At 40.1% G+C, this 13,233-nt stretch overlaps 3 protein-coding genes across 3 annotated transcripts in view; 2 read left to right on the top strand and 1 right to left on the bottom strand.

Moving 5' to 3' along the window:
• Positions 1 to 229: 229 nt before the first annotated feature.
• On the bottom strand, positions 230 to 2,513 carry LOC140587664 (uncharacterized). The gene is made up of 3 exons (XM_072709204.1): positions 1,732 to 2,513; positions 1,495 to 1,640; positions 230 to 1,388 (listed from the first exon to the last, which is right to left on the bottom strand). The coding sequence occupies exons 1-3, from the start codon at positions 1,967 to 1,969 to the stop codon at positions 696 to 698; spliced, it is 1,077 nt and encodes a 358-aa protein (XP_072565305.1). The 5' UTR covers positions 1,970 to 2,513; the 3' UTR covers positions 230 to 695.
• Positions 2,514 to 3,745: 1,232 nt separating this feature from the next.
• On the top strand, positions 3,746 to 6,057 carry LOC140587663 (uncharacterized). The gene is made up of 3 exons (XM_072709203.1): positions 3,746 to 4,564; positions 4,654 to 4,799; positions 4,906 to 6,057. The coding sequence occupies exons 1-3, from the start codon at positions 4,327 to 4,329 to the stop codon at positions 5,596 to 5,598; spliced, it is 1,077 nt and encodes a 358-aa protein (XP_072565304.1). The 5' UTR covers positions 3,746 to 4,326; the 3' UTR covers positions 5,599 to 6,057.
• Positions 6,058 to 8,429: 2,372 nt separating this feature from the next.
• Positions 8,430 to 13,233, top strand: part of LOC140587750 (uncharacterized) — a 4,922-nt gene continuing 118 nt past the window's right edge. The window contains exons 1-3 of the mRNA XM_072709277.1: positions 8,430 to 9,115; positions 9,475 to 9,516; positions 11,340 to 13,160. Of these exons, the coding sequence (XP_072565378.1) occupies positions 11,340 to 13,160 (1,821 nt within the window). The 5' untranslated portion in view covers positions 8,430 to 9,115; positions 9,475 to 9,516. The remainder of the gene's footprint in view (positions 9,116 to 9,474; positions 9,517 to 11,339; positions 13,161 to 13,233) is intronic.

Genomic DNA, 13,233 nt, shown 5'->3' with positions numbered 1-13,233 from the left:
CACTGTTCATTAGCTCAGAAAATGCGGGCTTTGACACAATTTAATGTTATGAAAATGCGCTATACAAATGAACAGTATATTTTCATGAGAGGTCGATTTGGCTACATACAGTATGTATATGCTCTCCTCTCAATAAATAGAACATTTTAAATCATAATGAAGTTCACAAACAAACATTCCCATAGTACGATTTGCCTTTAAACCCAAACAACTTCAAAAACATGAAACATTCACAGTCAATTTGACGTGGTTTTACTTTATAACACATAAAACACAAACCAAAATACAACCGAATTCGCCCTTCTCATGTAATACAAACTGTCATGTCACAAATAAATAGGTCAAACAAGAAGTAATGTACAGTACAATTAGTAGTCCCATACTACTGCCATTTACACAAACTTTATACAAAAAACTTCAAAACTTCACGCTCACAGCAACAGTAATGTACAGTACAAGTAGCCCTATACACCTGCTATTTACACAAACTTTATACAAAAAACTTCAAAACGTCACGCTCACAGCAACAGTAATGTACAGTACAAGTAGTCATATACTACTGCTATTTACACAAACTTTATACAAAAAACCTCAAAACTTCACGCTCAGACTGTCAGAGCAACACAACAAACATATTAAACTAAAAACAGAACACGCTAATACAAAACAAACTACTCCGGCGAGTCATCACATCTCTAGCTAGACGAAGGGACTGCGCTATCTGCAATGTCTACAATAGAAGAAACGTTGCATTCGTCGTCAAAAGAGAACTGAAGGCATTCCTCAAAAAGAAGATGCTCTTCAATAGCTTCCTCTTTGTCCATTAATGATGTTATATTCCGTCGTTTTAAATAGTCCACCAGAGTACAGTGTCCGACAGTCAATGTATAATCTGCGCCGTCATCATTTTTCACTTTTAAAGTTCCGCGTAATACTTTTGAAAATGCCCCCGATTTCTGCAGCATCCTGCAGCTCTGGCATCGTGCAAACCTGCTCTGGCTGTCCCAAGTATCCTGCCGGCTTCCACACAGGGCACACTTCAGGCTTGCCTTAATCTCAGCTCCACATATGGAAGCCTTCACCGTCACAACCGATTCCTCTTCTTGTACAGCGTCCGCGTCTCCCACATCCAAATCGCAGATCTTCTCAATCATGCTCTCTACGGTTGTTGTTAGTTCCACTTTCCCTTCAAAAACTCTAGTCGAAAGCTCCGTAAAGACGTAAGATGAGTCAACCTCCACGTCATGGATCAGTCTCTCCCAAACGCAAAGACTCATCTGGGCAGTTCCATCAAAGACTGTGAATCTCTTCACCTCTTTGTCGCTGCCTCTAATGCTTACAGTTTTCTGCAATGACGCTGCCACGACCTTGGCTTTCACCAAAGGCACCTATAGGAATGAACACCAGTCATTACTTTTCTAAACTTCTCATCCAGAAATAGCGAAATTTTACAAAAGGTGTACATTGTCATTGCAAACTTATTCTTAAACGCACCTTCTTGCCTGCCGGCAGAGCTGTGACATCAACCAGTGTCTGCCTAACGGGTGCTGCAGGTTTCCGAAAAGGAAACGTCACCTTCGTTACAGACAGCTCGGTCAACTGGTTCCCCATCACGTCGAAGTCAGACGTGCCTTTAAAACCTACCAAAAAAAAAAAAAAACCAACAGACATTAATACATACTCAGTAACAACCATGTCCTGGAAAACTGTGCTCTGTAAAGCAATACTTACTCAAAGCCTTTCTGACATGTGTCAGGCGTATTGCCGTGCCATTATCTGAAGCTTGGCTGAACAGCGCACGCTTTCTCGGACTGAAGATGGTCACATCGTGAAATTCTTCACGTCCAGTCTGTAGTACAGCATTAAAAAAACCTCTGTTTTTAGTGGTGAATTTTAATGCTGAGATAGAGTGGATATAGCCACTGACTACGTCTGTGTCCATCCTCATTTTCTTCGCTGGAGTCTCCATGTCGAAAAAGCAATTAGAAAAACATGCAAAACACCCCAATATATATACTGCTGGGACATGCCATTAACCTCCCCTTATTACACGACTCTCTGGAATGCTTGATTCTGATTGGTCAGGTGAGACATTTGCAGGTTTGTTCTTTTCAAATAATAACCGCTCTTTTCAAATAATAACCGCTCCAAAGTAATAACGCATAGCCGCTACTACTTGTATGTTTAAAATGTTAGTCACGTCGTACTATATCGTTTCGCCGAAAGATAAAAATGTTAATTTAAAACAAATATGCCAAGAAAATGTTTCAAATTCATATTCATATATTGTCTCGTGTAGAGTTAATGTTGTCTACACTGACTATAATTTATGTTTTTGTATTTGGGTACATATGTTTGTTCCTTATTTTATTTTTCCTTATTTATATAATTCTCTATGTCCGACATGGGGACTGCACCTAATTTAGTTGTACTTGTTACAATGACAATAAAGTTATTCTGATATTCATGTCCAGTTTTTTTCCTTATGTGGCAAGTAGCCATGTAATAAACTGGATAATGTACAGGCAGCCGGTAATTATCGCGAAATAAGCCCCGACAGTGTGATACAAGAAGCGGAGAGTCTTGTATCACACTGAAGGGGCTTATTTCGCGATAATTACTGGCTGCCTGTACATTATCCCTTACTTACACGGCTACTTGCCACATAAGGAAAAAAACTGGACATGAATATGAATTTGAAACATTGGCGTCGGGTCCTGATCACACGGTCGGGGCTTATTTCGCGATAACTACCGGCTGCCTGTACATTATCCCGCTTATTACACGACTCTCTGGAATGCTTGATTCTGATTGGTCAGTTGAGACATTTGCAGGTTCGTTCTTTTCAAATAATAACCGCTCTTTTCAAATAATAACCGCTCCAAAGTAATAACCCCTAGCCGCTACTACTTGTATGTTTAAAATGTTAGTCACGTTGTACTAATTATCGCGAAATAAGCCCCTTCAGTGTGATACAAGAAGCGGAGGGTCTTGTATCACACTGAAGGGGCTTATTTCGCGATAACTACCGGCTGCCTGTACATTATCCCTTACTTACACGGCTACTTGCCACATAAGGAAAAAAACTGGACATGAATATGAATTTGAAACATTGGCGTCGGGTCCTGATCACACTGTCGGGGCTTATTTCGCGATAACTACCGGCTGCCTGTACATTATCCAGTTTATTACACGGCTACTTGCCACATAAGGAAAAAAACTGGACATGAATATCAGAATAACTTTATTGTCATTGTGACAAGTACAATGAAATTAGGTGCAGTCCCCATGTCGGACATAGAAAATTATATAAATAAGGAAAAATAAAATAAGGAACAAACATATGTACCCAAATACAAAAACATAAATTATAGTCAGTGTAGACAACATTAACTCTACACGAGACAATATATGAATATGAATTTGAAACATTTTCTTGGCATATTTGTTTTAAATTAACATTTTTATCTTTCCGCGAAACGATATAGTACGACGTGACTAACATTTTAAACATACAAGTAGTAGCGGCTATGCATTATTACTTTGGAGCGGTTATTATTTGAAAAGAGCGGTTATTATTTGAAAAGAACGAACCTGCAAATGTCTCAACTGACCAATCAGAATCAAGCATTCCAGAGAGTCGTGTAATAAGCGGGATAATGTACAGGCAGCCGGTAGTTATCGCGAAATAAGCCCCTTCAGTATGATACAAGACTCTCCGCTTCTTGTATCACACTGTCGGGGCTTATTTCGCGATAATTACCGGCTGCCTGTACATTATCCAGTTTATTACACGGCTACTTGCCACATAAGGAAAAAAACTGGACATGAATATCAGAATAACTTTATTGTCATTGTAACAAGTACAACTAAATTAGGTGCAGTCCCCATGTCGGACATAGAGAATTATATAAATAAGGAAAAATAAAATAAGGAACAAACATATGTACCCAAATACAAAAACATAAATTATAGTCAGTGTAGACAACATTAACTCTACACGAGACAATATATGAATATGAATTTGAAACATTTTCTTGGCATATTTGTTTTAAATTAACATTTTTATCTTTCGGCGAAACGATATAGTACGATGTGACTAACATTTTAAACATACAAGTAGTAGCGGCTATGCGTTATTACTTTGGAGCGGTTATTATTTGAAAAGAGCGGTTATTATTTGAAAAGAACAAACCTGCAAATGTCTCACCTGACCAATCAGAATCAAGCATTCCAGAGAGTCGTGTAATAAGGGGAGGTTAATGGCATGTCCCAGCAGTATATATATTGGGGTGTTTTGCATGTTTTTCTAATTGCTTTTTCGACATGGAGACTCCAGCGAAGAAAATGAGGATGGACACAGACGTAGTCAGTGGCTATATCCACTCTATCTCAGCATTAAAATTCACCACTAAAAACAGAGGTTTTTTTAATGCTGTACTACAGACTGGACGTGAAGAATTTCACGATGTGACCATCTTCAGTCCGAGAAAGCGTGCGCTGTTCAGCCAAGCTTCAGATAATGGCACGGCAATACGCCTGACACATGTCAGAAAGGCTTTGAGTAAGTATTGCTTTACAGAGCACAGTTTTCCAGGACATGGTTGTTACTGAGTATGTATTAATGTCTGTTGGGTTTTTTTTTTTTGGTAGGTTTTAAAGGCACGTCTGACTTCGACGTGATGGGGAACCAGTTGACCGAGCTGTCTGTAACGAAGGTGACGTTTCCTTTTCGGAAACCTGCAGCACCCGTTAGGCAGACACTGGTTGATGTCACAGCTCTGCCGGCAGGCAAGAAGGTGCGTTTAAGAATAAGTTTGCAATGACAATGTACACCTTTTGTAAAATTTCGCTATTTCTGGATGAGAAGTTTAGAAAAGTAATGACTGGTGTTCATTCCTATAGGTGCCTTTGGTGAAAGCCAAGGTCGTGGCAGCGTCATTGCAGAAAACTGTAAGCATTAGAGGCAGCGACAAAGAGGTGAAGAGATTCACAGTCTTTGATGGAACTGCCCAGATGAGTCTTTGCGTTTGGGAGAGACTGATCCATGACGTGGAGGTTGACTCATCTTACGTCTTTACGGAGCTTTCGACTAGAGTTTTTGAAGGGAAAGTGGAACTAACAACAACCGTAGAGAGCATGATTGAGAAGATCTGCGATTTGGATGTGGGAGACGCGGACGCTGTACAAGAAGAGGAATCGGTTGTGACGGTGAAGGCTTCCATATGTGGAGCTGAGATTAAGGCAAGCCTGAAGTGTGCCCTGTGTGGAAGCCGGCAGGATACTTGGGACAGCCAGAGCAGGTTTGCACGATGCCAGAGCTGCAGGATGCTGCAGAAATCGGGGGCATTTTCAAAAGTATTACGCGGAACTTTAAAAGTGAAAAATGATGACGGCGCAGATTATACATTGACTGTCGGACACTGTACTCTGGTGGACTATTTAAAACGACGGAATATAACATCATTAATGGACAAAGAGGAAGCTATTGAAGAGCATCTTCTTTTTGAGGAATGCCTTCAGTTCTCTTTTGACGACGAATGCAACGTTTCTTCTATTGTAGACATTGCAGATAGCGCAGTCCCTTCGTCTAGCTAGAGATGTGATGACTCGCCGGAGTAGTTTGTTTTGTATTAGCGTGATCTGTTTTTAGTTTAATATGTTTGTTGTGTTGCTCTGACAGTCTGAGCGTGAAGTTTTGATGTTTTTTGTATAAAGTTTGTGTAAATAGCAGTAGTATATGACTACTTGTACTGTACATTACTGTTGCTGTGAGCGTGACGTTTTGAAGTTTTTTGTATAAAGTTTGTGTAAATAGCAGGTGTATAGGGCTACTTGTACTGTACATTACTGTTGCTGTGAGCGTGAAGTTTTGAAGTTTTTTGTATAAAGTTTGTGTAAATGGCAGTAGTATGGGACTACTAATTGTACTGTACATTACTTCTTGTTTGACCTATTTGTTTGTGACATGACAGTTTGTATTACATGAGAAGGGCGAATTCGGTTGTATTTTGGTTTGTGTTTTATGTGTTATAAAGTAAAACCACGTCAAATTGACTGTGAATGTTTCATGTTTTTGAAGTTGTTTGGGTTTAAAGGCAAATCGTACTATGGGAATGTTTGTTTGTGAACTTCATTATGATTTAAAATGTTCTATTTATTGAGAGGAGAGCATATACATACTGTATGTAGCCAAATCGACCTCTCATGAAAATATACTGTTCATTTGTATAGCTCATTTTCATAACATTAAATTGTGTCAAAGCCCGCATTTTCTGAGCTAATGAACAGTGCAGGCGATTTGCTTAATTGTATTTTGTTAGACTACACTTATTACAAGCTTGCCAAATATGTTAGTTTCACAGTCTAATATATCAGAAAATGTTTGTAGTTTAGAATATGTAATTACAACATATTGACACACATTCGCCGACAGGGGGACGTGTTTTTACGGTTCTAATTGGCTGCCGTACTGTACGTGACCGCTTCCAGGTGTCCGCTATACAAGGCTTGTATTTTAGATTTTGCTGCTGGCGTTGCAAGAGGTAAGTGTATTTGTAATATTGTCTGACGGCAGATCTTTTTAACTGTAGTTTGTTTACGATTTGGTGTTTTCTGTTTTTAGATGGTTTAAGTTGTGCTAAGGTTTCTTTAGTATCATTCTCAGTTCAGTCTTGGTTTTACAAAAGCAATTAATAATCGCTGGGAAGCGTTTATTAAATACGCGTGTCTGTCGTACAAATCGATTGTAGGTTTGCGACCGAAACTAAACGCATAATGCAGTCCAGTTTTAATGTTTTAGATAGGCGTACCTCAGTTTTAAATAAATAAACTTTATTTTCGTTTACTAACATTTAGCCCGGACTGCCTACAATAAGACATGTTATCGGGTTAAGCAAAAACGAAGCATTCTGAAACAGCCAGGCGATGTTTGAAATCTTGATGTTTTGAATCCTTCTGTGTTATTAAAATTCGATTAGTAGTTATTGTTTACAACAAGGGATTTACCGCAAACGGCACGCAAATGATTGCTTTTTGGTCAGTGTCGGAGTTGTACTTTATTACTTTTTTAATTGGGTTATCATATGCTCTTTGTCAGCCGAAGGTGTTTTTAGTTGTATGTTAAAGGTTTGCTGCTATATGCTTTAAGAGCTAAGTCTGTGGAATTTATTAATTTAGACTAAACTAACTTCATAAAGGGATAAACTGGTTAAGCATTAATTGGGCATAGGCGAAGACGCCTTTCTCTTGTTTAAGCTCAGTAGACATTCGCCGACAGGGGGACGTGTTTTTACGGTTCTGATTGGCTGCCGTACGTGACCACATTCCCCCGCCATAGCAAGGCTTGTCTTTTTGATTTTGCTGGTCGCGTTGCAAGAGGTAAGAATATAGGCTATGTAATATTGTCTGACGACACATCTTTTTAATTGTAGTTTGTTGACGACTTGCTGTTTTCTGTTTTTAGATGGTTTAAGTTGTGCTAAGGTTTTTTTTAGTATCATTCTCAGTTCGGTCTTTGTTTTATAAAAGCAATTAATAATCGCTGGGAAGCATTTATTAAATACGCGTGTCTGTCGTACAAATCGATTGTAGGTTTGCGACCGAAACTAGACGCATAATGCAGTCCAGTTTTAACGTTTTAGTAGTTTTAGAGCGCCTGTTATTACTTAGGTATTATCTGCGGTTTAATTGACTATAGGCCTACTCGGTGAAGACTAAAAAGCGGGCAAACAGTGAAATATAGCCATGAATATAAATAGTTTTACGAACGGCTGCGGTCAGTTTCAGAAAGCAGCATTTCCTCTTTCGCTGGATTGCTTGTTGTTGGATTTTAGATAGGCGTACCTCAGTTTTAAATAAATAAACTTTATTTTCGTTTACTAACATTTAGCCCGGACTGCCTACAATAAGACATGTTATCGGGTTAAGCAAAAACGAAGCATTCTGAAACAGCCAGGCGATGTTTGAAATCCTTCTGTGTTATTAAAATTCGATTAGTAGTTATTGTTTACAACAAGGAATTTACCGCAAACGGCACGCAAATGATTGCTTTTTGGTCAGTGTCGGATTTGTACTTTATTACTTTTTTAATTGGGTTATCATATGCTCTTTGTCAGCCGAAGGTGTTTTTAGTTGTATGTTAAAGGTTTGCTGCTATATGCTTTAAGAGCTAAGTCTGTGGAATTTATTAATTTAGACTAAACTAACTTCATAAAGGGATAAGCTGGTTAAGCATTAATTCGGCATAGCGGCGAAGACGCCTTTCTGAGGCGGACATTTTGTTTAAGCTCAGTATAGACATTCGCCGACAGGGGGATGTGTTTTTAGGGTTCTGATTGGCTGCCGTACGTGACCGCTTCCCCCCGCCATAGCAAGGCTTGTCTTTTTGATTTTGCTGCTAGCGTTGCAAGAGGTAAGAATATATGTAATATTGTCTGACGACACATCTTTTTAATTGTTGTTTAAATTGTTGTTTGTTGACGATTTGCTGTTTTCTGTTTTTAGATGGTTTAAGATGTGCTAAGGTTTTTTTTTAGTATTCTCAGTTCGGTCTTGGTTTTATAAAAGCAATTAATAATCGCTGGGAAGCATTTATTAAATACGCGTGTCTGTCGTACAAATCGATTGTAGGTTTGCAACCGAAACTACTAACATTTAGCCCGGACTCCCTACAATAACACATGTTATCGAGTTAAGCAAAAACGAAGTATTCTGAAACAGCCTGGCGATGTTTGAAATCCTTCTGTGTTATTAAAATTCGATTAGTAGTTATTGTTTACAACAAGTGATTGTCAGCCGAAGGTGTTTTTAGTTGTATGTTAAAGGTTTGCTGCTATATGCTTTAAGAGTTAAGTCTGTGGAATATTAATTTAGATTAAACAACTAACTTTATAAAAGGATAAGCTGGTAAAGCATTAATTCGGCATAGCGGCGAAGACGCCTTTCTGTGGCGGACATTTTGTTTTCGCGGCAGACATTTTCTTTACGCTCAGTAGACATTCGCCGAAAGGGGGACTTGTTTTTACGGTTCTGATTGTCTGCCGTACGTGACCGCTTCCAGGTCTCCGCTATAGCAAGGCTTGTGTTTTAGATTTTGCTGCTCGCGTTGCAAGAGGTAAGAATATATGTAGTATTGTCTTTGTGCCATTGCACTACTAAGAATGGTACAGTGCAAAATCTGTCTGTACGTTTATGGGAAGTTTATCATGCAGCTGCATATACTAATGAAATGTATGTACAAATGCACCTGTCAATCATTAACTGATGCATGTTGTCTTTGTAGACTGAAGGGCTGTGATATCACAGGAATCAAAAGTAAATATTTTTAGGGTGATGTCTATCAGCAATCGTGTTTGAGGTTTTCTTAAGTTGAATAACATTGAAAGGTATATCAACTTTACATGGTGTTTTCAATGAAGGTGACTGTTGGCAAATGTTTATGAAATGAAACTTGTGTGTCACTTTTCTCTGCAGAGTTGTGCTGGACTGCCACCCTTGAGGAGAAAGTGATATACGGTATGCTTTGTGTACTTAGACAACATACACTGACATACACTGTGTGCAGAATTAGGCAAGTAATATTTCCGGAGATATTTCTTGCCAACAGTTGGGCAGAATTATACATTCTGAAGTTTTTCTTTTGCTCTAAGTAAATGTACTTAGAGAAAATGTTACATTATAGTTTCACAAAGGAAAATAAAAGAAAAGCACTTCTGTGGGCACAATTATCAAGCAATCAGAAACTAAGTGGATTTTTTTCACTTAACTATCAACAGAAATAATAATGAAATTGTCTGAAGTCTATATAAGGAACAACGAACGTCACCAAGTTTATTGTCCTGTATCGTCACCTTTATTCTGAATGACCATCATCAGCCTGTTTGCCATTGAACCACCGAAGTCTTTGTTTTGATCCTGTCTTATATTAGCCACGTCAGCTAGGACCGTGTCCCAGATGCTGATCTGAGAAGTGTCCTGCTTGCTTGGTAAATCTCATACTTCACTCGGGCTGTGTAGCTCTTAATGGGCGTTGAGTCAGGCGATGATGACAGCCTGGTCATAAGTCAGTGACCTTTTTTGTCTAATCTATGGAATACTTTGATGCATGGGAAGGGGCACTGTCTTGCATGCATATCAAGGAGACAGGCACTGTTGTGCATGAATATCATAGGAAGGGGCAGTGTTCTGCATGCATGTCATAACATTTTTGAAAGCTGCTGAAATTTCCTCTAGAAATTGGCAGTAGTTAATTTTATACCACCTGGAAGTCTGAAAGAGCCAACAAGTTCATCACTGATAACTGCAGCCCACACCATCACTTCTCCACTGCCCTGTGGGTGCTCGAAGAAGATGACCATCCATGGACCTATCCATCTGCTACAAGAGTCACTCTCACCTCATCTGATTTTTTTCACAAAACCTTTATAAAATCATTCTTGACATGTCTGTGTGCATTCTTGACTTTTTAGCTTGCATACCTTTATTGCGTAGAGCTTATATTACAGCAATTCTGATCCTAGTGATTTCATGTAACACACTACAAAGTGCTTCCAGAGCGTTCAGATTGCAGTTGTTAAAAGTGGTGGCATTTGATTCTAAAGTCTTCTTTTTAATTGAACACATAACTTTGGCAGTTATTTTGTTGCCTCGCTATATGCTGCTTCCATCCTCTTTGTGTGTTGCCCACAAAACAATCAATTGTACAATAATTATGTTTTGAATGTTTAGCAGGTTTGGTTATTTCGACTGGCACTTTAATATTTTGATTTTCTTCTGTCTGCAAGGTGCTTTTCTGGCCCATTTCAGTAATCATAAACATGCTTCATTCTGCATAGGAAAGTATGTTTTCCTGTTATCAAAACAAAGTACTCAGATCAAAAACCAAACATTTTGCCATTTTTAAACATTCTGTTTTAGGTTCATCTGGACTGAAAACATTGGTCGACAAGATACAAATAAAGTACATGCCTAATTCTGCACACAGTGTACATATCACAAACGTGGGTCAGTTAGTGTTGAGGTGAAACTTTTGTGTGTAATGCAGATGTGACAGGTAAGTGTTTTGTCTGATTAAAAAAAAAACATAAGTCATGAGGCATATTTATTTTAGGATAATGAGTGTAATGGTTAAAATTCAGTTTGTAGGTTGTGTAACTTCCAGACAGTTGCTGAGTCAGCTGCATCACTGACTTACTGTAAGTGGTGAGAAAGCTGTTAGTGGAACTGCTCCTGATTGATGTGCACTATGTATACACATTTGATGGCTTTGTGACAACATCAGTGCAAAGTACAGTTGCAAGCAGGTGTGCTTCTCCCCCCCCCCCCCCGTTCATCTGCAGATGCCTCGCACAAAGGCTTCCCGGCGTTCCGCAGCAGCGAAGAAGAGGCTGTTGGACCGGCAGCGAGCTCCTGATAGTTTTGATGTGGCTATGACTGATGACGGGGTTAACCCGTTTCCCCCCTCTCGGAATACCAAAACGGCGATGACTGTGACTAATCGGACGAGCCACAACCAACGGACTGACCCCGCTGCTGCTGCCGTCCATGTCGTGGCTATGACTGATGACGGGGTTAACCCGTTTCCCCCCTCTCGGAATACCAAAACGGCGATGACTGTGACTTTCCTGACGAGCCACGACCAACAACCTGAGCAGGCCGCACAGCAGCGGCCTGTGTCCGTCATGGCTATGACTGATGACGGGGTTAACCCGTTCCCCCCCTCTCGGAATACCAAAACGGCGATGACTGTGACTTTTCCGACGAGCCATGACCACCGGGTTCCCGCCCTGGGTGCCATTTGTAGGACCGTCGACGAGTTCTGTATGCCTTTTCTTGATAAAGATAAGGCAAGGACGGACGAGGTACTGCAGCCCCCTCATAAAAGAAAGGCTGCAAAGTGGACTGACCCCAAAAGTGAACCAGAATGTGAACCAGCATGCGAACTTGAAACAAAACTTGAAACAAAACTTGAAACAGAACTTGAAACAGAACTTGAAAGTGAACTTGAACTGAGAAATACCCTGGCAGTGCCAAACTATTACCCAACCGTGGATCAACAACAGCATGTGAACCCTGTAACTATCTGTGTATCTCCTCATTTTCCTCAGGCACGTGCAGTGAGAGGCTCATTCCATCAAGGACACCCACGATTTGGAGTCAACAGTAACAAGCAATGTGTTGCTAATAGTTTGATTGCTATAGTAACGTGTAAGGTAAAGAATGTTTTAACCTGGTCAGTCACAGACATTGATCAAGTGCTGCTGAAAGGAGATGACCTCTACACTACCATCAGAGATGCTAGGAGAATTGGAGATGCTTCTGGGTATCTGTTAGTTAGAGATCTACCAACAGAGTACACATTGAATGGTGATAAATATGAAATAAACTACCATGATGACATGTTTGTTGGCTTGTTTGGTGTCAGTGAATATGGAGATATGGGTGACATTTTCATGTCAGCTGATGCAGCGGTAAGAAGAGTATTCTCACAGTATGATGCGTGTCTTTTTACTCTTAAAGTAAATACATGTGCCATCATTAAGCAAGGGTCATGGTATGTGGTGATCGACTCCCATTCCCGACGAGGAGATGGAGCAAGCGACGCATCAGGCAGAAGTATATTGGTGTGCCACTCTACCATAGATTCTTTGCTAGACCATGTGGATACCCTAGGACTATCTTTAGATGCAACAGGGGAACAGTTTGAGATTACAGCTGTGAGTGTGACTAGTCGAAGCATCCTGCACCAGCATCCAGATGGCAACTGCCCAGCCACCAGCGTCAACCAGCTTACCAGCATGTCAGGCCATCCAGACGGTAAGTCCTCAGTCACCAGTGTCAACCAGCGTACCAACATATCAGACCATCCAGACGACAACTCCTCAGTGACCAGAGTCCAGCAGTTTGCCAGAATGTCAGACAGCCAATATGGTGTGGTAAGGCCAAATGTGACACATGGTACAGACCCTGAGGTTGATGTCCGTGTGAACAATGAAGGTGATGTAGTTTTTATCAGTGAGCTACGCAGTGAGCAGTTTCTGTTCAGTCCTTTGACAATCCAGCAGCAAAGAAGGCTTTCCTGTAAGCTTGGTGTGGTGTACATTGATCATGGCCATGTAAACATGGATGCAGAGTTTCCAATGGGTGATCCTTGCAGAATGGTGCCAATCACTGGTGATGGCAACTGCTTTTTCAGATCTCTGGCTTTTGCTATTACTGGAAATGAGAAAGAAC

The sequence above is a fragment of the Paramormyrops kingsleyae genome, chromosome 2, assembly GCF_048594095.1.
Source record: "Paramormyrops kingsleyae isolate MSU_618 chromosome 2, PKINGS_0.4, whole genome shotgun sequence".
In the NCBI taxonomy this organism is placed as follows: domain Eukaryota; kingdom Metazoa; phylum Chordata; class Actinopteri; order Osteoglossiformes; family Mormyridae; genus Paramormyrops; species Paramormyrops kingsleyae.
This window is presented reverse-complemented; position numbering and strand designations above follow the sequence as displayed.